Consider the following 26017-nt stretch of genomic DNA (forward strand, 5'->3'; position numbering starts at 1 on the left):
GATAATTTTTCCACCTGGGTCTACTGAACAAATGTAAAACCTCATCAAGACCCTGTAAGAAAAGAGCAGGGTTTCCTGAGGGCGATCTATAAAGAGAAACTAGAATAAGTTATACACCGTAATGATAATCGATAGTTCAATAATATCTATCAAAGGGAATATATTCTACTACCATTTAGTTTTTGTTCGTAATAATATCCATCAATTTATATTAAAACACATCATCAAGTACCCTACCCTTTATTATTCTTTTTTCTTTCAAAACAAGACTTGTTTCAACTCATCTTTTTTTATTTAGGAAAAATGGCTTTAGATGAGTTGGAACTAGTCGTGTTTTGAAAGAAAAAAATACAAAGAGAACGGTATTGAAGATTTATATTATGTTTTAATAATTTCAAAGTAGCCTTATAAAGAGAAGTGATAATTCATATTAATAATGAATTAATAGGTTATTGATTGAATAAATTGCTGGAATAATGATAGTTCATTCAACTTTGTCCATTAACTCAATTATATCTAGGCATAATAGTATACAAAAAATCACAGAAGAATTGATATCCAATAGCAATAGTTTAATCTATCTTTACATATCTCTGTGGTTTATAATCACATTATTAACATATTATGATAAATCAAATACTTACTATCCCTACTAACAAATGCAAATGATTTCACAATATACAATAATAAAAATGATTCTACAAAATACAATTTTTCTAATGGTGTAATGAATCTATGCATATCAAAATAAAGCAAAGTCGGCCTGAACCATACGTTGCCATATTGAACATGTTCCGGCCTTCTATCTATAGTAGGCTGTGACACTGTGTATTTTTGTAAATATTTAAAAAAAAACTTACTTTTTACTTTCCTTGCCCTATTACCATAGGTAAGGGAAGTATTGCTTTCCAAAAAAAATTAAGGTACCCTAATTTCAAGTTTTCTATACGTTTCAAGGTCCCCTGAGTCCAAAAACATGATTTTTGGGTGTTGGTCTGTGTGTGTGTATGTCTGTGAACACGATAACTCCATTCCTAATTAACCGATTGACTTGAAATTTAAAACTTAAGGTCCTTATACCATGAGGATCCGACAATAAGAAATTCAATAAAATTCAATTCAAGATGGCGGAAAAAATGGCGGATAATTACTAAAAAACCATGTTTTTCACGGTTTTCTCGAAAACGGCTCTAACGATTTTATTCAAATTTATACCATGGATAAGCCCTATCAACTGAGTCTCATTTCTGGGAAAATTCCAGGAGCTCCGTAATATTATTGAGAAAAATTGCGGAAATCACTAAAAAATCATGTTTTTCACGGTCTTCTCAAAAACGGCTCTAACGATTTTCTTCAAATTCCTACCATGTATAGTTATATTCATAAGCCCTATCAACTGACATGAGTCTCATTTTGGAAAAATTTCAGGAGCTCCGTAATATTATTGAGAAAAATGGCGGATAATCACTAAAAAACCATGTTTTTCACGGTTTTCTCGAAAACGGCTCTAATGATTTTCTTCAAATTCATACCATGGATAGCTTCACGATTTTCTCAAAAAATGACTTGACCGATTTTTTTCAAATTCATACCCTGTATAGTTATTTATCGGCTCTATTAACTGGAATGAGTCTCCTTTCTGGGAAACTAATGGGGGGTCCACCCCATCCTTGAGAAATGGACTTTGTAGCCTCCTTCTCGTGCATGAGGTAGGTAGGTAGAGCAGTTCATAAAAAGAACACATAGTCGTGATATTTCATCTGTAGAACAGCTGTTTTGACGACTTTTAAAAAATATCAAATTTCACAATTTACACAAAGGAAAAAGTACTCTGAAAACAATTATACACATATACAGAAGTCTGATCGTAGTTTCAAATATGTTGCCGCCAATCGTCATTATGTTATTCCCCCTAAATCATTCTCGTTTAAGAATGAGGCTTATAGTTCAATGAGCAAGGAAAGTTGTGTGAGTGTACCACACCAGATTTTTTGTGATGAGATGGAGTATGTATTTCACTCCTGAGGAGGAGCTTCAAAGTGTCTCAACCACGACAAAGATTACTTTATTTAATATATATATATATATATATATATTATATATATATATATATATATATATATATGTATATATATATGTGTGTGTGTGTGTGTGTGTAATCAATATTACTTTTTAAAATAGGTACCGGGGTTTCGTAAAATTTAGCAACAAAACATAATAGATTCGGTAGAATTTCTGCTAATAAATTTCAGGCCTACTATAGTAGGTGTTCCTTAATAATGATGATGATAATAATAATATTAATAATGATAAAAATATAGTTGGGAATCAATAATTTATTGTCAAATATGAGTTTATGTTAATATAATTTTTTGTAGACGTGTTCAAAATAATTTTGATAATTAATTTTCTAATTATTATTAATATTTTAGCACTGCTGAAACTTTCCAGACCCGTATCGGGTCGTATGATTCGAGCCGTCTGTCTCGACAAAGCTGAGAACAACTTGCCTAGACGCTGCATTGCTACAGGTATGAGACAATCTCTGCCACATATAAAATCAGTACCGTAATATCAACTTTCAAACTCAAAATACTGAAAGAATTTTATTAGCCATTAAACATAGTATTATACAATCCTGGTCTAAGTTACAAACATGCAATAGGCTTCGTCAATATAAAAACAACACAATAGAAAAAGATAGCAATCAAAATCTTGGAACATTGGCTCACTAGTAGTTTGATTACAGGAATCTTGCTCGATAAAATTTTCATTAAGGAAATGGATGCCAATTCTAGTAAGATTTAAAGGTTTCAAGCTAATCAATAACTTGTACCTATACTTTATGCCATTCTTTTTGGATAATGCTCTTATCAAATATTTTATGAAGTGTAAATATTATAGTAATTTCATACTAGGTACCCTTTTTTAACATTATTTTACTTCTCACAACATATTCCGATTTTCAATAATCAAGTGGAATTCCTATAATTTCTCAATTCTTAATTTTCAAGTGGAATCATTCAGTTTGATTATCAATTTGCAGTAAATACCAGAAGCCCTTACCAATGAAAGTGAATAGGTACTCGTTCATTTGTGGGCCTATAATGTGAGTTGTTCTCTGTTGTTGTTTATTTTCACATTAGGCAATATGTTTCTCAAAGAGCGTGCAAGCTTTCTCTTAAATAAGAGTATTTCAAATAAAAAATGAGTATACAGACTTGGTGATGTGGAATTTTTTTTTAGATAGTTCAATACAATTCTCGATTGTGTAAGATCCTACCATTTCACCTCTCAAGGATGTTTCTCAGGTGCTGGGCGGATCTTTTGTACAGTTGGTCTTTGAAATCGCTTGACATATGATTTCCTTCCATTCCAAAAATAATTTTCTGATCTTAATTTTAATCTAATTTCTTTCTTCAATATCAATGATTTTTAAAATTTGAAATATTATTTTGACGACATAGAGTTATCGAATTATAATAGACTATTAGTTCTGTGAACAGTAGACCTCGCGCAGTTATAAACCACAGCCTCCTCTTATACTGTCCATCAGAGTAAATCCTGTCTGTATGTCGTGTCGGCGAGATATCGGTGTGAAAACGGCTAATGGCTGCATGTTGGGGTTGGTGTATCAAAAATGCAAATATCAAAAGCTTATCTCCTTCAAGACATACTGGCAACAGGTCAGCCCGAGTTCAAAGCAGAGAAAGGTTGAGAGACAATACTATATGTTATTTTAGTTATTAATTGCATGCAATCAATAGTTCATTTGATAGTGAATAAAAATTGCATTCAATGAGGCATGCAATTAATAGTCAACACAGCAGCTGATTTTTTACCAAGTTACATTGAGATATTGAATTGTATGCGTCATGGCATGCAATGTATAATCCACTCGACAGCTGATTTATGATTAATAATTCTATAGTCTGATTTTTACTCTAATCCTCCTTTTCCTTTTATATTATCCTTGAAATTCAAAATTTACAAAAACCTTGTATATATGTCGACGCGCAATTTAAAAAGGAGCATACCTGTCAAATTTCATGAAAATCTATTGCTGCGTTTCGCCGTAAATGCGGAACATATAAACATAAAGAGAAATGCAAAACCGTCGACTTGAATCTTAGACCTCACTTCGCTCGGTCAATTATATCTGATTTCTTTCTTTATTAATATCAATGATTTTTCAATTTGAACTGTTATTTTAAAGACATAGGTAGAGTTATCAATATTATAATATATTGTCCTCTCCTCAAAGTAGTAAAATTGTTGTGTTGAGGTTGGGGACGTACAACTCAAACTGGAAAGCTGTCTGGCATTTTGAGGCAGGTGAGGATCCCCGTGCACGATAATGAGCTGTGCAAAGCGAAATACGGGCCCTCAGTGCCCATCCAGGACAGCCACCTGTGTGCTGGCAAACTTGATGGATCCACCGGTGCTTGCATAGTAAGTCATTCAAGCATCTCGTCATTTTTAGGATTTCACTGCAGAATAAAAAAATAGCCTATAGCTGATATACTGATAGTTGAATTGCAATAGAAATATAGATATATTTTAATATTCACTCGTTTTTAGGGATACTGATTATTCAAAAACCCAAAAAAATGATCAAGTATACTTCATTTTATTGCAACACAACTAGTTTCAATAAATATAAATGTGCTTATGCTTTTTCAGGCCCAGTTCAGTTAATAATTAGAATATATATTTGATAATATATAGATGAAATAATAAATTAAATATACATAAGTGTTCTAATGTTCAACTTAAACATGTCTCGTCAGATTTCATTCTTTTCCCTTTCTTCCTTTTTGCTAGTTTCAATAAAATGAAGGGTAGTACGGTATATAGAAGAAGTTTCATCTAAATACCGTGGAAGGGTAGGATACTTAATAATTTTTCTTTTGTTTTGAATACATTTTATTAGTATTCCTTAATAGACATTTCAAGATTAGAAATATTCTTGCAGGTAGCAGTGGGCCTAATTATAGTTTTCTTTTTCCATTTTATTTGAAATGGAAGTTTTTTCCTATTATGAACCGCAAAGATTGCTATTTGCCTACTCTTAATCACTTCGTAGTTTATGTTTTCTTGAAATTGTTATTTTATGAGGAGTTTGGATGTAAGAAGTGAATCATGTGTACCTAATCTATCATTATAGTATTGTGAATTGCTAACAAAAATAATTTTTTGCATGTGATTAGTATCAAAAGCTCAACAAATCGATGTAAAAAAATCAAAATCAAATCTGTGATTATAAATTGAAATCTCAACAAAAATCGAAATGTCATGAGATTATCACAAGCTGAGAATTACCCAGAAATGAGCATGTCCATCCTAGTATAAATGATTTAGATTGTTTATGATAGGAATATAGATTGTACAATTTCTAATTTCAATGTTGCAGGGTGATTCAGGAGGACCACTCCAATGTAGCCAGAAAGACGGAAGATGGTACCTGTTGGGCATTACCTCTTTTGGATCAGGATGCGCTAAACCTGGTTATCCGGACGTTTATACTCGATTATCATTCTATTTACCCTGGATTAATGGAAAAATACAACACCAATAGAATTTAAACAAAGGAAAAGAAGTAAAATTCGACACATAGAGAAAAAGTTTCTTTGATAAAGATCTCATCAGAAAGATTTTAGAATTCATCAAAGATCAAAAATTTTGTGAAAAGAAAATTATCTAGAATAATGAAAAATGAAATCACTGTTCAACTGTTACCTTAGAATTGATTCAATAGTTCCAGAACTGGTAGGCTAACTATTATATTTTATTTTCAATTATTGATTATTCTCCATGTAAATAGTAGGTTACATTACAAATAACAAAGTGTGTGTGTGTGAGATATGATTATTATATCGGACTTTACTGAATGGATATAAAAAAAATATTTGATTAGTCCCTTTTGCTTTCTCACATTACATTATCTTTATACTAGAAGATACTACTTGAGCCACACAAACCTTGATATTATATTTGGAAGCAAAATCCAATCAATGAATGAAGATGTATGTATCCTAAAGATCAAATCCATAAAAAAAAATCTTGAAGAGACAACTGCACATATTCTCGGATATGAAATTGGTGGAAATCAGTCTCTTCCCAAACTTTCAATAAAAAACGTATTGCTAGAAATTAAGTTTAGGTTGGCCTATTTATAATGTGAGATAATTATTATTTATTTTTTAAAAAAGGTTAAGGGCAACCCAAAAGGGCAATTGAGCAACCCGTAAAGGGCAATCGAGCTACCCAAAAATGTTTCTCACTTGAATTCTATGTCATGCTTATTTGGGTCAATAGAATGCATAGGTACCCCAAAAATGAGTCTCTCGTTCTTGCTGGATGTACTATTCTTTACAAAACCCCGAATGTAAAAGTAACCCCACTATTGCATTATCAAGAAAACCCAGATACAACGGATTTTCTCTTGGTCCCTCGAAATACAATTTATTAGAGTTCAAATATATTTTAGAAAATGGTATAATACGGAATGAAACAAACATGAAACATTAGGTGGTACATAATTATTTTATTAAATCAATATTTTATCTTAATCTTGATAGTAGATTTAAATTTTATACAATGCAAGCGATTGACTAATACTGAAAGTCATAATGATCGAAGAACTACTATTTTTCTACTGATTCAAATTTACTCGATTTTTATTAAATTCAAATTTTAAGGTGAGATTCCACACCACCAATGGAGCACCATATGAATTGAATATTGTAAAAACAAATTATAATGATGAATTTACTGGATACAACAAGATATTGGCTGCTGTCTGATAGCTTGTCTGACTTTTCCGCCATTGGCCACATCTTCAACAATATCAGCAACTTCATCAAAGTCAGGAAACGCCATCGTTTTCAACTTTGAATAGATTTGTATTTTATTCACTTCAACCTCAAAGGAGCCTGCAGAATAAGAAGGGAGAAAGAATGTACTAAAGAGGAATAAACAGAGATTATAATATTTAACGTAAGAATCGAGGTTGTCAGTAGAAAGCACAAATAATAAATTCCCAAAAATTGTATTTGCAACTATTTTTTAAGATGGGATTACTATATCAGGGGTAACTCAGTAAACGAATTTATTATTTTCAAACAACGCACAAAATAAATTTAGCAAACCGAATTTATAGATGTGGGCATTAACTTATAACTACTGCAAAAAAATATAGGTACTGTTCACTTCTTTACCAATTCAATCAATACATAAAAAAAAATCTGTAAAATTTCACAAAATTAAAAACACAAAGCATTTAAAAGAATAGCTTACATAAAATACCATACATCCAACAATATTTATTCATTCATAATATTATTCAGAGAGACGTCTTTCGATGCCATGATTATTCTTGGAACATTCTTTCAATTTTCGTTAGAAAGAGTTTTCAAACTTCACTTTATTGTTACAACTTGAGTAAAACGATTTCATCAAATGCCCAGTTTTCGTATTTACAATTTTCATTTAGAAAAGAAATTAATCTAGCGTCAATAACTACCTGAAACGTACCTTGTCTTCCTTCTCTACCAGAAACTTTTGCTTCGGGGACCCTTTCCAAGACAACTTCTTTCATATCATTAAAGTTATTAATATGTCCACAAGTGCCGCTGAAAGAAGAAATGAATGAAACTAAATGTCAATTCAATAATACAAAATAAAAGTGCAATTAAAATTAAAGGATCAATTCAACGACTCTACGATTCTAGCCGCGCGGCTGCTATTAGTTGCTATGTATATCAATACCAATATATTTATAGACTATGCAGTAATAGACTAAAGCCGTCAATACAACGCGCGGCTAGAGAATCCGTCGCTAAGGAATTGCACCTTTAGGTGAGTTCCAAACAGTACGGAAACGACTTTGAACTAATTAACAACAATCAGCAGCGTCGACTCATCAAGTGATTATCCATTAAGGCGCATAGATCTTAAATTATCTGTAGTCAAGACAATGAATGCTCAAAATAGGTATAGAGGGAAAAGTTTGGAAGAGACGTTTTAGACCCAGCAGCTCTGTTCGGAGTAGTAATGAAGTGAGCATATCAAAAGTCCCCACCGCTACCCCCTGTGCTAAGAGGATGGGGGTGGTTCAAAGGTACAATTTTTTGGTTTTTCATATAATCTCGGAAACTATGCGTTTAGGGATTCAGTGCAAAACTTCCTACAAGATCCATCTGCTAACTTTTTCCATATCCCTCATGGTTTACGATATACCCGAGCCATTCAAGGTGTAACAATAAAAAAAGCATGTTTGCCTCATATTTTTGACCTTCCTTATGCATTTTTAACTATTAAATAAAAAAATGTAACAAAATATGGATCAATTGACAAGGAATTTGGAAAGAATGATTGGAACCCAATTTTGGCTTTGCAGCTTTGTTGTGACTAGTTAGAAGGTGGACATATCAAAAGTACTCATCCCTACTCCTAGTGCTTGAGGGATGAGGATGGTTTAAAAGTTTCATTTTTTGCTTACACGCTGAATCAATGCGTTCCACCGATATTACCAACCATGCAAAATAATCAAAAAGCATGTAGATTTCCTACAAGCTTTGTCCAGTAGAGTTTTGTGAAACCATCTTCAATAGTTCTTACGATAGCTTATACTGTTCTTAAATGTGTGAGTTTTGAAAACACAGGTTTTCGTCAACATTTTAGCACATTCAGGGCTTATAGCACTCACTTCAACAATACCGGTACATCAAAAACTAAATACCAAGCATATGATCGAATAACAATGAATTATTCCCAGTTTGATGTATTATTTCACTATTTCACGCTTTGCTTCAATTTTTATAGCCGTGGTGTTAGGGGTTCAATGTAGCAATATATATAATTATATCATTTGACAAGAGAATGTCTGGATTACAATTTTTGACTCTGCAGCTCTATTAGGACTTGTTGGAAGGAAAATATATCAAAAGTATCCATCTCTAACCCCTCTGCTAAAGGTGTGGAACATCCAAGTTGGCACTTGAAGCTAAATTTAAGATTTCGCTCCTATGTAATGCTTAGCTTAGTCCAAACACTTGCCAAGCTGGTGAGCTTGGTCACATTGGACTTGCAATCCAAACTTCAATGTGACGAGTGTCTGAATGAGATATATTATTTGTGAATGCTCTGCTAGCCACATGCCTTATCTCGACAAAAATCCGAAGGCAAGTAAAGGCGAGCGCTGGTATAAAAGCCATATTTAGTACACTATCAGGCTCATCGTCATTTAGAAGGCTACGCACTTGGCGAGATTGTGGAAGTAAGATAAAACTAAATATTTAAATTGAAGAAAAGCATGTATCCTCTACAACCCTTTGTTGACTAGACTACTGAGTGATAGTTTAAAGCGAGTCCACAGAGCCATTGTCTTTTCAATTACCCTACTTCTCAAAGAAAAATATAAGTTAGGAGTTGAATCTTATATCTAGCAATATTGCATAAATAAAATGCAATTATTGGAATCATTAATAAATTTATTACATGAACAATAATTATTATTATATGTCAAATAAAATTAGTAGTCCAGGCGCAAATGTCATGAATAAGGCACTCCGTGGTCATTTTTGAGTAACAGCCATGGGAGATGTCTCAATTTCTTCGTTAGGTCTAGCATAATAAGAATCGTGATTATGATTAGTCGAAATCACAGGCAAACATCTCGGAAACAAGATGACAAACATTTTTGAGATTGGCATCATAGATAATCTCTTTCTACACATTATAAAGAGATTGATACCATTCCCAAGTCTGTACTTTCAAGGAGTCATGCGTTACACGGTTTTCTAATTGTTGGGATTGGCATTTAGTGGAGAAGGCATGTTTTCCGCTGCAAACAGTACTTTTTACTATCTTTCTGATGACGCTCCAGCCGTAAAATATGGACTTACAGCCTCCAACTAGATGTCATTTTGAAGCTTTGGAAATATTCTACAACACTGTGCCAATAATACTAGTGTTTGTCTTCTGCGAATACATATACAGAGTGGAAAGTGAAATATTGTCCCCAAAAAATGTATGTTTCAAGTTTTTGGTCAAAATGAGATGATTCTCTCGAACATCATTGTTTGGTTAATTCCAAACACTTTGGTGGTAAAACCAATCCGATATCTCTCACAATAACTGAATAACAAGCGATATAAAAATTTCTGTCAATAATGACCGCCATCTTGTATTTTTCAATGATGTCGACTATTTTCGTTGTTTCCGTCACCAATATTCTTATTCGTCTTGTTGTAACGAAGAGATTGAGACCATTTGCAAGTCTCTATCTTAAAGTAGTCATGAAAAAATCGATTTTATAGTTCTAGCTTGTTACATCATGCTTATGGAAAAACGCACCAGAAATCATGCAGAGTTTTCTTTGGAGGGCGTTGGAGAACTCATTTTTTGACTTACAGTGCATGAAGATATATCGTTTCAAAGTTTTTTATAATGGAATGAAATTTGAACAAATTTAGAAAAGACGTTTTTTTTTTGCTTTTGAAGGTTATAACTAAAAAATGTGCGACTTTTTTTTAAACACTTCCGGCGCCTCAAATAAATAGTGGATGGGCTGATTGCGCTCTCACAATCTTCTCTTAAACTGGAACTCAGCCAGGTAGCCAGGGAATTCGGACTTTTTCACACAAATCTAGGTATGGTCACTTTTTATCACTAGTAGGCTTATTTCACTTTTTGGCCAAATTGCACTGTTCCCCACAAATTTTACACGTTGTTAAGCTGAGTTTACACCAAAGTTAATAACAAATGTTAATAACTAAATCCTTATAGAATCCTTATTAGAATGAGCATATCTTATCATACACATGATGAACATTATGTTTTGTCAAGTCCGTTCAACCTAATGGAATCTATGAGAATTAAGTTCTTAACATTTTGTTAATAACTAAATCCTTATAGAATCCTATTAGAATGAGCATATCTCATCATGCACATGATGAAAATATGTGTTTTGTCAAGTTCCGTTCAACCTAATGGAATCTATGAGAATTAAGTTCTTAACACTTTGTTAATAACTTGGTGTAAACAAAAGCTTTACACTTTTAAAAATATTTTTTTAACTTAAAATCTTAACACGCCTCATCTTTGAACCTCGTGCTCTCTAAATATTTTACTCTACAACCAACACAATTCATTCTGAAATAACTGGTTCAGAAGTTTTAAACAAACTTTGTTGATTAAAATATGATTAAAAATTTCTTTTTCTTCATAAAGAGCAACCATAATTACATAAGAATGGTCTTACTGCATAAAATTATAATTTGAATTTTCCTACATTTATAAAACATATTGAAACTTGAAGTACCCTTAATTATTTAAAATTTACAACTTTACATTTAAAATAATATTAGTTGTAATATTTCAAATAAAAGGGTACTTCAAGTTTCAATATTGTTTTATTAATTTATAGAAGTAGCCCATTCAAGTGAAGTTTATATTTTATAATTTTGATCTAGGCAACCACATGATTGTCCAATCAGTTTAGTGATGATATAGAGAAAAAAACATCTGGAAACATAAACAAAACCATACATAACTTGATGAGTGAAGAACATTAATTTTAGAATTTATATTAATATATTTGAAATGCAAAGAGAAAATTGTTGTACCAAGTTAACAAAATATCATCACATAATCAAATACATAAGTTTTTTAAGGAATAGAGTAAGATCTTCTTTTTAAATACCTGATGGATCCGTTGTAAAACTGGTACCGAAAAATGATATTTTTAATATTTAAAGAAAATAACCTGTACTAGTTTACAAAGGACGCATCAGGAATTTAAAAAGATATACTTATTCTATTCCTTATAATACTTATGAATTTGATTATGTGATGATATTTTGTTTTACTTGGAACAACATTTTTTGCATTTCAAAAATTATATTAATATAAATTCTAAAACGCACTTCACTCATCAAGGTTATGTATGGTTATGTTTATGTTTTCTCATATCATTACTAAACTGATTGACCAATTATGTGGTGCCAGATCAAAATTATAAAAGTTGGAGACATTTAAATTATAAATTATAAAGATCATTCTGTATGTAATTATGGTTGCTCTTTATAGAGAAAAAAAAATTGTAGTTTATATTTTGATCAACAAAGTTTGTCAAAAACTATTGAACCAAGTTATTTCAAAAGGATTGTGTGGTGTAGAATAAAATATTTAGAGAGCACAGGGTTCAAAGATGAGGAAGTTTAAGATTTTATGTTAAAATAAAATATTTCGTAAAGTTACATAAAGTGTAACAACGTGTAAAATGTGTAGGGAACAGTGCAATTTGGCTAAAAAGTGAAATAAGCCTACTAGTGATAAAAAGTGACCATACCTAGATTTGGTGTAAAAAAGGCCGACTTCCCTGGCTGAGTTCGAGTTAAGGATATAACGTTTGTGAGGAGCGCAATCATTGCATCCACTATTTATTTGAGGCATCGGTGAGTTGTATGTCCCCACGCACAGACGCACTAGTAGGTTATGCACTATAGTGAGGTCCACGTTATAATGACAGTATTTGATCAACTTTGGTGTTGCTATCCTTGTCTATTATTTGACAAAGCAGGTAGTACTATCCTTTTCTTACTCCACAACGACGCTAAATCTGTTTTTGACAATGTAGAGAGATAATTAATCAAGGCAGAGTATCGGCAACGCTGTTCTCCCATCTTAATCCACTGTCATTATAACGTGGATCTTACTATAGTAAGATTTGGTTTAGATGGGTTTGGTAAGATTAACTTCTCCTTTTGCATTGGAGTTTTGAGTGTTAAACTGCAGTGAATTGACAGTTGTCACAGAATATTTTTTAAAATTGAAAAAAGTGAGAAATACCTGATGTGTCCGTTATAAATAATTACCAAAAATTAGCAGATGGTAAGTTGTACATGCTGTTGAAGGTACCGGTATTTTTACTCTTAAGGTAAATAATTATTTATATGCTACTAACCAAAATTCAACGTCTACATTAACCATGTTTCAAAATTATTTTTATCACAAATTAATCGCAGTAAATTTGGAAAATAATAGTATCACTATTTTAATTTTCACATTCAACATATTTTTAATCATCACGAGCGAGATACGAGGACAAGAATATTTGTATTTGTACATTATTTTGTACTGACACTGATCAGGTGATCACCAGTGTTGCAATGACAATGGACAAAATTACCAAAATTTCCCCGGAACCAGTCTTAAATACCCGGAATTATAAACTGGAATCCCCGAAAAATTCCCGGAAATAAAATGATGATTTTTTCTAATATAATATAGTCTAATATAAAAAAGTAGTTGAGATTGAAGCATGTATAAACGTTTCTCTACTCAATTTGTTTTATCATCCTTTGAACAACAAAGAGAGACCGTTCTGAGCATGCTGCTGCAAAACTTTTTTTAAAGTGAAAATTTCTCGTAAAGAGAGCAGCCATTTTGCAATTTCGTCGAAGAGCGTACTCGAAGTGTGAGCACCAACGAGCTAAAATATAGTAAACCATAGAGCGGCTGTTCGTGTGCTTTCAGCGCTCTCAATGTGTTACACGGCCAACAAAGGGCAGCCATGACAGAGAGAGGCAAGAAGAGCCTCTGTCACTGCAGGAATAGGTGTGTTTTTGTGAATTAAATTGATTTCTATGACTAATTATTATATTTATGATTATGATGGTATTGCAAACTTGTCTGGAATGAACTATAGACATCAGCTCATATTATATGATCATGTTAGGCCGGTATTAAATAGTAATAGTATTAGACGGTAACATGAAAAAAGATGGAAATATGATTTCGTACAACTTATTTCATATGATCTGCATATGACAGAAATATTACCGTCTAATACCGGCCTTAGTTTGTTATTTTTTTGACTACTTTGCCTTCTTGTTTTAAACTTAGATAAAATCTGGTGTGGCGCACTCACACCACTTTCCTTGCCGTTATGAGGATTGATCACCTGACGCTAGTGTTCTCGCGTATCTCAAGTCTACTTATAAACAAAGATCTGAGCCAGCTGGTGACAGGACAATAACGCTGGTGAACAAAGACCTTGAAGAGATAAATGCATCTTTAAGGTTTTTGCTGGAGACTTACGAGGTCTGCTATCTCTCCATAGTGAATGATTTAATAGAATCAACAGTTTGCAATTGGATAATCACATTTTCTCGAATTTCGAGCTTATTTTCAATTTTAGGTGAAAATGTTGCTGAACATTACCTGTAGATATTTTCATGCTCAATCTTTTCCACTCAATTTTTTTTTTGTTTAATTTGTATCTGAAGCCTGATAATTTGGAATCTAGAATCAAACTTTGCATAGATGGGGTGGAGCTCCTGAATTTTTACAGATATGGGACTTGTGGCAGTTGATAGCTTATCGATAACTATTTTAGGTATGAATTTAATCAAAATCGTTGGAGCCGTTTTCGAGAAAATCGCGAAAAATCTGTTTTTGACAACATATTCTACATTTTAGCCGCCATCTTGAATTGCATTTGATCGAAATTGTTCGTGTCGGATCCTTATATTGTAGGGACCTTAAGTTCCAAATTTCAAGTCACTCCACTGAATGGGAGATGAAATATCGTATACACCAAGGAGCTATTATAGTAAACCATAGAGCGGCTGTTGGTGTGCTTACAGCGCTCTCAATGTGTTACACGGCCAACTAAGGGCAACCATGACAGAGAGAGCCAACAAGAGCCTCTATCACAGTATACATACAGTACGGAAACTTGGCTAGTACCCTGACGCTAAAATCCGCCATCTTGTTAGGAAGCGCCGCATTGTAATAGTATTGATGGTAGGTTCGGATCACTTCAATGATCCGGAAGCATTGGTTAGATAGGCGATTGATTACAAGTTTCCATTCTGTACCTATTCTGTGCCTCTATTGCAGTCTGCTACTGCAGGATAGATGTGTTTTTTGAGTTAAATTGACTTCTATAGATGCGTACAGATATACGCGCCGCGAACATGAGAATTCACTTTTAATCAGCTGACTATATCTGTATTTTCACAAAAACGGAAAGATACAGATATAAAAATTGTAGAATATTAGAAATAAATAAGTCTCAAAGATTAATACTCAATGTGTGTAATCTCTATTAAAACATGTAGGATAGAGTGAATTCCAATCAACAAACTATTAAAATATTATAACTGATTTATGTCATCTGTTTTGCATAACATCTGGTTTCTGGTATACTACATCTTCCCCCTTTCTTCTTAAGTTGAATCTGCATATCGCAGTTGATCTGTGTGGCATCTTCTCATCGTTTCCTCAACATCACTAGGTATGAGTATGGCCATTTACTTTAACGATTTTCCTTGTTTGTAGCCTTTGCCTGATCTGTCTAGTACCCATATGCCATCACCCTCTCCGAACACCTTTGCGTTGACTCTCGGCTTGCTGTTCCCTTGTTAACTAACTTCGTCTACTCTGTCATTAATATCTGGTAGTAATAGATCTATTTTGCAGCGTAACTCGCGACCGAACATCATACAAGCAGGTGTTTTTCCCGTTGCTCTCTTTGGGGATGTTCTATGAGCGAATAAAAATTTATTTAGTTTTTCTTGTAAGGTGCCAGTACTTCCTTTTGAAATTCCCATACGTTCTTGAACGTTCGTACACAACGCTCCGCCAATCCATTGCTTTTTGGGTGATATGGGGTAATACGTGCATGACAGAATCCAAGGGCAGGGCAGTGGACTGTGAATGATAGTTGGTATAAATACCTACAAATAAATCTTTGAATTCTGTGCATAAAAATACTGATAGCTTGAAGTGTGGTAAGTACACCAATAAAAAGACTAAATGAATCAACAAGATAAGATTTAATAATATAAGATAATAATAGGCAGATGCCACATACAAAAACAATTGTGTCAAATATTTTGGGATCAATAAAATAATAATAGGCAGATGGCCACATACAAAAACAATTGTGTCAAATATTTTGGGATCAATAAAATAATAATAGGCAGATGGCCACATACAAAAACAATTGTGTCAAATATTTTTGATCAATAAAATAATAATAGCAGATGGCCACATACAAAAACAATTTGTCAAATATCTTGGGATCAATAAAATGATAATAGGCAGATGGCCACATACAAAAACAATTGTAAGTAGATTAAGTTAAATATCTTGGGTAAATTACAACATGTGAAATAATGTAGAAAAATACAAAATTTAAATGAAGTTAGGTCAATGACATTAATGACCATTGAAGCTGACAATAATTGAAAGGGTAGTATTAATGATACCTGAAATGAATATAAATTGAGTGCTATAATGAAGGTTATTGCTGTAAGGTACAATATTAATGATTAAAAAATGACAATAAGCTGTAAAAAAGCTCAGCAAGTAACATACATAAAAATATATGCGGCATAGGCCTTCAGTGATTTGAATGTCAAGATAGACTTCGACCAACAATTAATAGTGTCACTGGCCTTAAAATATCACTTAAGAGCTAAGGGTAGCTAATAAATACAATGTGAGGATTGCCAGGTTGAATATAGGCAACATGGCCTTCAATGAATGGATGTCAAGACAGACATCAATTAGAACGAGTAATAGGCGACAGTGGCCTCAGAAAATCACTTGTAAAGCCAAGGGTAGCTGTAAAATCCAATAAATTAATAGTTGCTACTATTGAATACAATTATATAGGCGTCAGTGGCCTCAGAAAATCACTTGTAAAGCCAAGGGTAGCTGTCAAATCCAAAGAATAATTGCTACTATTGAATACATTATATAGGTGTCAGTGGCCTCAGAAAATCACTTGTAAGCCAAGGGTAGCTGTCAAATCCATAATTAATAGGCGTCGGTGGCCTAGTGAATTGATGTCAAGATAGACATTAACCAAATAATATAGGCGTCGGTGGCCTCAGTGAATCACTTGTAAAGCCAGGGTTCTGTCAAATCCAATAATTAATAGTGCTACTATTGAATACATTATATAGGCGTCAGTGGCCTCAGAAAATCACTTGTAAAGCAAGGGTAGCTGTCAAATCCAATAATTAATAGTTGCTACTATTGAATACACTTATATAGGCGTCAGTGGCCTCAGAAAATCACTTGTAAAGCCAAGGGTAGCTGTCAAATCCAATAAATTAATAGGCGTCGGTGGCCTTAGTGAATTGAATGTCAAAATTTTGAAGAGGAGATGCGGCCAGGCAGACAGGCAATGACTCCGCAATACCCGCAGGAACAGGACATCAGCAAGCGATGAAGTGATCTGGCCATGCGATGACAAGCATGGAAACGTTCACCACAGCAGGCGAATCCCCCAGTGGAAATGTAGGCAGGAGTGAGTAGAATTCCAAACGAATAATCCGATCTTCAAATTGTGGAATTTTTGGATTGATTTCCAAACGGTAGAGATGATGAACTTGAAGGTTTGAGTTTCACGAGGTGAAGCCAATTGTAGAAGAATGGCAATCGAAGCCTACACGAGGTTGTAATTTTTGACAAAGTTTATCAAAGCAATATGCGAAGCAATCGATGAATAATTTAATCACAATTGAAGAATAGAATAAATGAATTATTTGTAGAATAATTCACACTTTAAAAAAACGTTCTGTAGATCCAATGACTAGCGATGAACGCTACACACGGTCGTAATTTTTGACAAAGTTTATCAAAGTTTAACAGTAACTGAGTGAAGAACTCGATGAATAATTGAATCACACTTGAAGAATAGAACAAACGAATTAATTTGAAGAATAATTCACACTTTAAAAAACGTTCTGTAGATCCAATGACTAGCGATGAACGCTCACACGAGGTCGTAATTTTTGACAAAGTTTATCAAAGTTTAACAGAGTAACTGAGTGAAGAACTCGATGAATAATTGAATCACACTTGAAGAATAGAACAAACGAATTAATTTGAAGAATAATTCACACTTTAAAAACGTTCTGTAGGTCCGATGAATTCAGATGAAAAGGTTTAGACCGGGCGCGATATGCACACACTGACGACCTCCATTGAAAGACAAACAGCAAAAGGCAAAAGGCGCTAGCAACAAAAAGGGAAGGCGGAAATGACAGCCACAAACAACACGTTTACAAACGTATGGTGAAAAAGTAGCAAATAACTAGAAAGTAGGATGCCTAAAGACAAGATTAAATTCCAAAAAATCGAATAGTATAAATATTAAAATTGCAACGGCAAACAATCCGACGAAAAATAACGAATAGAAGTATAGAAAACCAGCTTGACTAGAGCAGTGTCGAAGAACCGACTGTGACGTCACTGGTCAGCGCAGACGCACAAAATGTTGACATGAAGTCTACGTAGTAGCGGAACGAGTAACAAGTGGAACCGTTCCAATATGCTTTGTCAGATTTTACATAAACTGGGCCCCTTGTGTCATACGGGGGTATGGCACAATAAGAAAAAGTAAGAAATATGTAAATCTGGCAAGGCAATGGAAGTTGAAAACTGGGCCCCATGTGAGAACCAGGGGAAACAACAATGAAACCTGAAAAATACAACATGAACCATAAGAGAAAGGGGATTAACTAGAATCCTCATCAATGGGAAGAGGTGCTAAACTCGAAATAGCTCTCTTAAAAGTGCCAGAGGGAGTGAGAACAGTGACAACCCGAACCTTGTCGTCCTTACTGGGATAACTTCAGTAATGCGCGCCAGCTTCCAAGTGGACTGCGCGGAACCAGGATCCTTCAAGATGACAACTGTACCGACCTTCAAATTTTCATAATTGTTTAACCATTTGCCTTTTTTCTGAAGAGTGGTTGAGGAGTGGGTCTTTTTTCTGAAGAGTGGTGGAGAAAAAGTACGAGATTTGGGGCCGCCTACACGAATGGAAATAGGACCGGCGTAATCTAAACCACAATTATGAAAGTGAACATTAGCCTGAACGCGGGCCGCAGGTAAACTACCCATGATTTGCTCGGAACGAAGAGCCGAAAAGCAAAAACACAATATGCAATGCCGCAATACACTTTTGATGATGCGATGGGTGGAGGGAAACCAAAATCGTTGTCTTACACTGGCCATGGTGGCCTGCACACCAGCATGACTTAGACGACGATGGTGAGCAACAATCAATGCACGAGTGAATTTGTGATTGCTAGGCAACAATATTTGATGTTTGTAATCAAATGAAGCATTCGCATTTTGCAAACGTCCACCAACTCTGAGCAGAGAATCTGAGTGAATGAATGGTGACAAGGCTTTAATAGAACTATTAGGCAATAGCTCCTGATTTTGACGCAATGCTTTAAGTTCAGCAGAGAAGGCCTCTTCTTGAATAGATTTGAAGATACAATTTTCAGCTTCTGAAATTTCAGAGATAGTAAATTGACCAAAGCGCGGAGTGACTGAATTTTGTTTTTTACAATTATGAATGAACCGTAGAACATACGCTGTTGTATGAACGATTTTGTGATAGGTGGAGCAACTATTGATTATACCTGAAATAACATCATTATGAGAAGAAGTGGTAGCTAATACCTGAACTGATTGGAACTGTTTTCCTGAACTGATTTCTGAACTGATTTCTCTAACTGATGAGAGACCATTTGAAGTTAGAAAATTCGACATGACCTACGGGGAGCGGCCACAGGTGAAGCGGGGAGGCACGAACGAGGTGCTGCAATAGGACGAAGCTTTACAAGGACCAAATTGACCCAACCTAGACTGGTTTTCTGAAGAATGGGAGCATTTTGAGCTAGATACAATTTACCAGGCTGAAGTATCGATGCGAATATGCCAGCACCAGTAACAAATCTACAGCTTAGGCTGATCAAACAATGGATCCGCTAATTTAAGTTCAACAGGAATTGAAATTTTAGAAAGATCGATGTTCACACTAGGAACATTAGCTGATATGCTATCAACTACAATACAATTTTCTTCAACCGACCACGAACGATCAGCAGAAGACAAGCAAACTAAATGAGAAACAGATGATTTGGTCTTATTCTCACCTACACTATGAATCAAAGTGTCAGAATACAAAGTAACAAGTGACAATTTTTCAGCCAACCTAGTTGACATCAAATTACAATCAGAGCAAGAATCTAAAAGCGCGGTTGCTTTAATAAATTCCCCACTAGAAGATTGACCCAAACTTCGGCAGTAGGTAACAAGGCGACAGTTGATTGCTGTTGCAAACACAGAGACGAAGTGGAGCTCATTGTGACATGAGAGTTCTTCTGAGGCTGTTCTGCATGAGAAACAGCTTGCTTAGTTTTTTCCGCATTCTGAACCATGATGGAACTCAAAACAGCATTCTTACCCTTGGAGGGAGCAAAAGATTGAGAATGAATAACATTTGAAGTTACCTTATCCTTAGAAGTAGGCTGAGTGTCTCGTGATTGAGGATATGACCTGTGAAGAACAGTGTGGTGACTCTTGCCACAAAGTGTACACGATTTGTCCGAACAAACATGATTGGGTGCGAAAGGCTTGAGGCAATTATAACATAACCTTTTGTCACAGACAGCATTCAACGATCAGTAACCTGCAACTTCAATAAGTCATTACAACGATTTGGAAAATGACCAACAGAATTACAAAAACTACAAGGTGACATAGAAGAGGTAGTAACCTGCATCCTAGCTTGAACATTCAATTGATTTTGATTGAACTTCGGCTTGCTATGAGCACCAACCGAGTTGGATGTACTTTGCTGTACATTTCCTTGATGATGGTGAGCTGAGCTTGAAGCAACAGCTTCCATGATTTTGCATTGAGATTCCAAAAAATTCCAAAATTTATCAATGGTGGGAATGTCATGTATACCAACACTCTTTTCCCATTCTCGAACAGTAGCAGTATCCAACTGCAACAACATTTTGTGCATGTACAATAAGTCCTTGATTTGGACTCCAAGTTGAAGCGCTTCGAGCGCGGTAATGTGGGACTTGCAAAAGTCAATGAATGCCCGTAATGATTGCGGACAGTTACGCTTTATGGTAGGCGGAGATTCAATTGCGTCACGTGCCTGGCAGCAATAATCTCTTGTTGTCATACCTCTCCCTTAAGAGGTTCCATGCAAGCTGAAAACATTTTCGTCAGCTTCAATGTGTTCCACTCTAGCAAGAGCTCACCACTGAGTGATTGACGAAGATAGAAAAATTTCAATGAATCATTAATATTATCTTGATTACCAATAATATTAGTAAAAGCACTTGAGAATGCTTGCCATTTTGAAAGCTCCCCATTGAAGCGTGGAAGCGGAATCTGAGGCAACTGAAATTTTGCCAAATGTGCGTTTTGAGATGTTGGCCGCTGGGAAGCACCAGCAGTGGCCTCATTGTTGCGTTGTCTGCTTTCAAAAGCAGTTAATGCAGCGTTTGCCTTAGAGGTAATGGAGATAACTTATAAGTATCTCAAAATGAGTTGAAGTGTCTTGTGCTTGCAACTCTGCATTCCATAGTTGTTCATGAATCTTATTATACTTAATTCTAAGTGAACCTAGTTCGTTTTTCAGTCAATAATTGATAATAAGTGGCTTCAGTGTCCACAACATAATCGTTATAGCTGGTTATGAACCAATCTATTTCCTGGTGTAAATTGTCTCTTGCATTGAAAAGAGCAGAAGGCTCAGGAAGTGAATCTTCCTCATGATCGACATGCTTAAAAACTAACAGAAAAACCTGAGTGAATGAAATGATGCTGCACTGTAGCAATGCGATTGCTGCGCCAATAAGCACTTTGGACGCTGGTCCAGTACACAGAGAGGCACGCCTGTGCATTGAGGCAAGTTGTATCAAGCTGCTGTGCGGCGAGTCAAGTAGCGAGCTCGCAAGGCGATGTAGTTTGCTGTGTGTTGTTTTCTCAATGCGCAATAGCCGTCTGTGACCAGTTCAGTGCGGTTCAGTCTCTCAGGGTACAAGATAGTTGATAGCTGGTGCATACACGTCGCAGCGTGCTTTGAGTGCAGCCAGTACTGAAAATTTGAAACAAGTGTGTGAATGCTTAATATTAAACATATAAACATACAAAGGTACAATGGAATAAAATATACACTAGAGTGGGACCTAATCATTGGCGTCAAGCTAGACTATTAGGCACATGGTCACTGAAACCCTAAGGTTCAATGGACCAAGAAATGGGTAATAAAAATTAACAATTATCCTAGGCAAACTGGGTCAAAGATGACGGGCAGGAGGACCAATTTTTACAATTGGTCCAATTAACAATTATCCTAAGTGAACACTGGATCAAGAAATCGGGCCCGGAGGACCAATTTTTATGACAGAATCCAAGGGCAGGGCAGTGGACTGTGAATGATAGTTGGTATAAATACCTACAAATGAATCTTTGAATTCTGTGCATAAAAATACTGATAGCTTGAAGTGTGGTAAGAACGCCAATAAAAAGACTAAATGAATCAACAAGATAAGATTTAATAATAATAAGATAATAATAGGCAGATGGCCACATACAAAAAAACAATTGTGTCAATATTTTGGGATCAATAAATAATAATAGGCAGATGGCCACATACAAAAACAATTGTGTCAAATATTTTGGGATCAATAAATAATAATAGGCAGATGGCCACATACAAAAACAATTGTGTCAAATACTTGGGATCAATAAAATGATAATAGGCAGATGGCCACATACAAAACATTGTAAGTAGATTAAGTTAAATATCTTGGTAAATTACAACATGTGAAATAATGTAGAAAAATACAAAATTTAAATGAAGTTAGGTCAATGACATTAATGACCATTGAAGCCTGACAATAATTGAAAGGGTAGTATTAATGATACCTGAAATGAATTAAATTGAGTGCTATAATGAAGGTTATTGCTGTAAGGTACATATTAATGATTAAAAAATGACAATAAGCTGTAAAAAATGCTCAGCAAGTAACATACATAAAAATATATGCGGCATAGGCCTTCAGTGATTTGAATGTCAAGATAGACTTCGACCAAACAATTAATAGGTGTCACTGGCCTTAAAATATCACTTAAGAGCTAAGGGTAGCTAATAAATACAATGTGAGGATTGTCCAGGTTGAATATAGGCAACATGGGCCTTCAATGAATTGAATGTCAAGACAGACATCAATTAGAACGAGTAATAGGCGACAGTGGCCTCAGAAAATCACTTGTAAAGCCAAGGGTAGCTGTCAAATCCAATAAATTAATAGTTGCTACTATTGAATACAATTATATAGGATCAGTGGTCTCAGAAAATCACTTGTAAAGCCAAGGGTAGCTGTCAAATCCAAAGAATAATTGCTACTATTGAATACAATTATATAGGCGTCAGTGGCCTCAGAAAATCACTTGTAAAGCCAAGGGTAGCTGTCAAATCCAATAAATTAATAGGTGTCGGTGGCCTTAGTGAATTGAATGTCAAGATAGACATTAACCAAATAATAAGTAGGCGTCGGTGGCCTCAGTGAATTGAATGTCAAGATAGACATTAACAAATAATAAGTAGGCGTCGGTGGCCTCAGTGAATCACTTGTAAAGCCAGGGTAGCTGTCAAATCAATAAATAATAGTTGCTACTATTGAATACAATTATATAGGCATCAGTGGCCTCAGAAAATCACTTGTAAAGCCAAGGGTAGCTGTCAATCCAATAAATTAATAGACGTCGGGGCCTTAGTGAATTGAATGTCAAGATAGACATTAACCAAATAATAAGTAGGTGTCGGTGGCCTCAGTGAATTGAATGTCAAGATAGACATAAACCAATAATAAGTAGGCGTCGGTGGCCTCAGTGAACTGAATGTCAAGATAGACATTAATAAAACAAATTAGTAGGCGTCGGTGGCCTCAGTGAATTGAATGTCGAGATAGTCATTAATAAATCAATAAGTATATACGTAAATGAAAATTGAATAGAACGATTTACATAACCTGAATAAAATTTTGAAGAGGAGATGCGGCCAGGCAGACAGGCAATGACTCCGCAATACCCGCAGGAACAGGACATCAGCAAGCAATGAAGTGATCTGGCCATGCGATGACAAGCATGGAAACGTTCACCACAGCAGGCGAATCCCCCAGTGGAAATGTAGGCAGGAGTGAGTAGAATTCCAAACGAATAATCCGATCTTCAAATTGTGGAATTTTTGGATTGATTTCCAAACGGTAGAGATGATGAACTTGAAGGTTTGAGTTTCACGAGGTGAAGCCAATTGTAGAAGAATGGCAATTGAAGCCTACACGAGGTTGTAATTTTTGACAAAGTTTATCAAAGCAATATGCGAAGCAATCGATGAATAATTTAATCACAATGAAGAATAGAATAAATGAATTAATTTGTAGAAAATTCACACTTTAAAAACGTTCTGTAGATCCAATGACTAGCGATGAACGCTCACACGAGGTTGTAATTTTTGACAAAGTTTATCAAAGTTTAACAGAGTAACTGAGTGAAGAACTCGATGAATAATTGAATCACACTTGAAGAATAGAACAAACGAATTAATTTGAAGAATAATTCACACTTTAAAAACGTTCTGTAGGTCCGATGAATTCAGATGAAAAGGTTTAGACCAGGCGCGATATGCACACACTGACGACCTCCATTGAAAGACAAACAGCAAAAGGCAAAAGGCGCTAGCAACAAAAAGGGAAGGCAGAAATGACAGCCACGAACAACACGTTTACAAACGTATGGTGAAAAAGTAGCAAATAACTAGAAAGTAGGATGCCTAAAGACAAGATTAAATTCCAAAAAATCGAATAGTATAAATATTAAAATTGCAACGGCAAACAATCCGACGAAAAAATACGAATAGAAGTATAGAAAACCAGCTTGACTAGAGCAGTGTCGAAGAACCGACTGTGACGTCACTGGTCAGCGCAGACGCACAAAATGTTGACATGAAGTCTACATAGTAGCGAATGAGTAACAAGTGGAACCGTTCCAATAAATGCTTTGTCAGATTTTACAGTGCATGTTTTATGTTCAGTTCTTTGCAGAAATTTGGAATTCATACGAAGTCAGTTGAGGACCGTTGTCACTTACAATTATTCTTGGGTAGCCAATTTAGAAAATAGATCTTGTAATATATTGATCGGGGATTTTGTTTGGTTGTTGACATTGGTATTACTTCGAGCCATTTCGATCTAGCATCTACAACGACTAACCACATTTTCCTAAAAATGGTCTGCGAAATCTATGTGAATTCTAGACCACACTTCTGTGGAAGAGTCCATGAGAAAAGTGGCATCTCAACATCTCTGTTTCTGTTTTCTTGACATGCGTGCAGTGTTTTACATGTTCCTCTAAATCTTTGTCCAGTCCAGGCCACCATACTTGGACTCGTGTTTTTCCATTCATTGCTACAATTCCTGGATGACTTCATGAAGAATTGTAGTACTTTTGTTCTTAATCTTGTGGTATGACTAAACGACCCGACCAGAGGAGTATGCCATTTTCAAATGATAGTTCTTCTCGTTTATTGTAATATGGTAGTAGTTCTTTGTTTACTTGTATCTGTTGTCCAACCACTTCGGAGATGTTTGTAACTTTTGCAAGTGTTGTGTCATGTTTTGTTGTTTCTTGTAAGCTCTTTGTTGATAATGGTATATCTTGAAATCGAAGGTGGAAAAGATGTGCTCTATTGTTTTCCCCTAACTTTTCGTTTTTTGACTTCAATACATTTTCCAAAGGAAACCTTATAGCATATCCGCCGTTGCATTATCTGCACCTCTGTGATAATTTATTGAGTAGTCGTATGAGCTCAAAATTAAAGCCCATCTAGCAATACGGTTGGAAACAATTTTGGAATAGAGTCATTTCACGAAAACTTTCACTAAAGCTTATGATCAGTACGAATCCAAAGTGTCTGCATAGAGGAACTGTTCAAAACGTGTACTCCGAAATTGAACCTAATGCTTCTTTTTCAATCACACACTGTACCATTTTTTCAGCTTTGTCAAGTCGTCTTGATGCGAACAAAATGGCCTTTCAGTACCATCAGTATATCTGTGAAAAAGAGCTGCACCTAATCCGACTTCACTTGGTCTGTGGCAAGAAT

The 26017-nt window shown here is 34.9% G+C and overlaps 2 protein-coding genes across 3 annotated transcripts; one reads left to right on the plus strand and one right to left on the minus strand.

Moving 5' to 3' along the window:
- Positions 1 to 2428: 2428 nt before the first annotated feature.
- LOC120352675 (proclotting enzyme-like) lies at positions 2429 to 5997 on the plus strand. Its single transcript, XM_039434366.1, has 3 exons — positions 2429 to 2531; positions 4286 to 4452; positions 5414 to 5997. The coding sequence occupies exons 1-3, from the start codon at positions 2468 to 2470 to the stop codon at positions 5576 to 5578; spliced, it is 396 nt and encodes a 131-aa protein (XP_039290300.1). The 5' UTR covers positions 2429 to 2467; the 3' UTR covers positions 5579 to 5997.
- Positions 5998 to 6527: 530 nt separating this feature from the next.
- Positions 6528 to 13166, minus strand: LOC111044876 (migration and invasion enhancer 1). 2 transcript variants are annotated; one of them, XM_022330122.2, is made up of 3 exons: positions 12971 to 13166; positions 7537 to 7634; positions 6528 to 6935 (listed from the first exon to the last, which is right to left on the minus strand). In XM_022330122.2, the coding sequence occupies exons 1-3, from the start codon at positions 12994 to 12996 to the stop codon at positions 6772 to 6774; spliced, it is 288 nt and encodes a 95-aa protein (XP_022185814.1). In that variant the 5' UTR covers positions 12997 to 13166; the 3' UTR covers positions 6528 to 6771. The 2 variants fall into 2 exon arrangements, with proteins under 2 accessions (XP_022185814.1, XP_022185813.1); XM_022330121.2 differs by lacking the exon at positions 12971 to 13166 and adding an exon at positions 12882 to 12925.
- Between the last annotated feature and the right edge of the window lie 12851 nt (positions 13167 to 26017).

The sequence above is a fragment of the Nilaparvata lugens genome, chromosome 8 (genome assembly GCF_014356525.2).
Source record: "Nilaparvata lugens isolate BPH chromosome 8, ASM1435652v1, whole genome shotgun sequence".
Lineage (NCBI taxonomy): Eukaryota > Metazoa > Arthropoda > Insecta > Hemiptera > Delphacidae > Nilaparvata > Nilaparvata lugens.

What these genes read in the sequence shown, in the direction of transcription:
- LOC111044876 (XM_022330121.2), bottom strand. Translation starts at nt 12,910, where the DNA reads ATGTACAACTTACCATCTGCTAATTTTTG. An exon ending in TTACCATCTGCTAATTTTTG is followed by an intron (nt 7,635 to 12,881) that starts GTAATTATTTAT and finishes TTCTTCTTTCAG; the next exon opens with CGGCACTTGTGGACATATTA. An exon ending in TGGTAGAGAAGGAAGACAAG is followed by an intron (nt 6,936 to 7,536) that starts GTACGTTTCAGG and finishes CTTATTCTGCAG; the next exon opens with GCTCCTTTGAGGTTGAAGTG.
- LOC120352675 (XM_039434366.1), top strand. Translation starts at nt 2,468, where the DNA reads ATGATTCGAGCCGTCTGTCTCGACAAAGCTGAGAACAACTTGCCTAGA. An exon ending in TAGACGCTGCATTGCTACAG is followed by an intron (nt 2,532 to 4,285) that starts GTATGAGACAAT and finishes TGTTGTGTTGAG; the next exon opens with GTTGGGGACGTACAACTCAA. An exon ending in GATCCACCGGTGCTTGCATA is followed by an intron (nt 4,453 to 5,413) that starts GTAAGTCATTCA and finishes TCAATGTTGCAG; the next exon opens with GGTGATTCAGGAGGACCACT.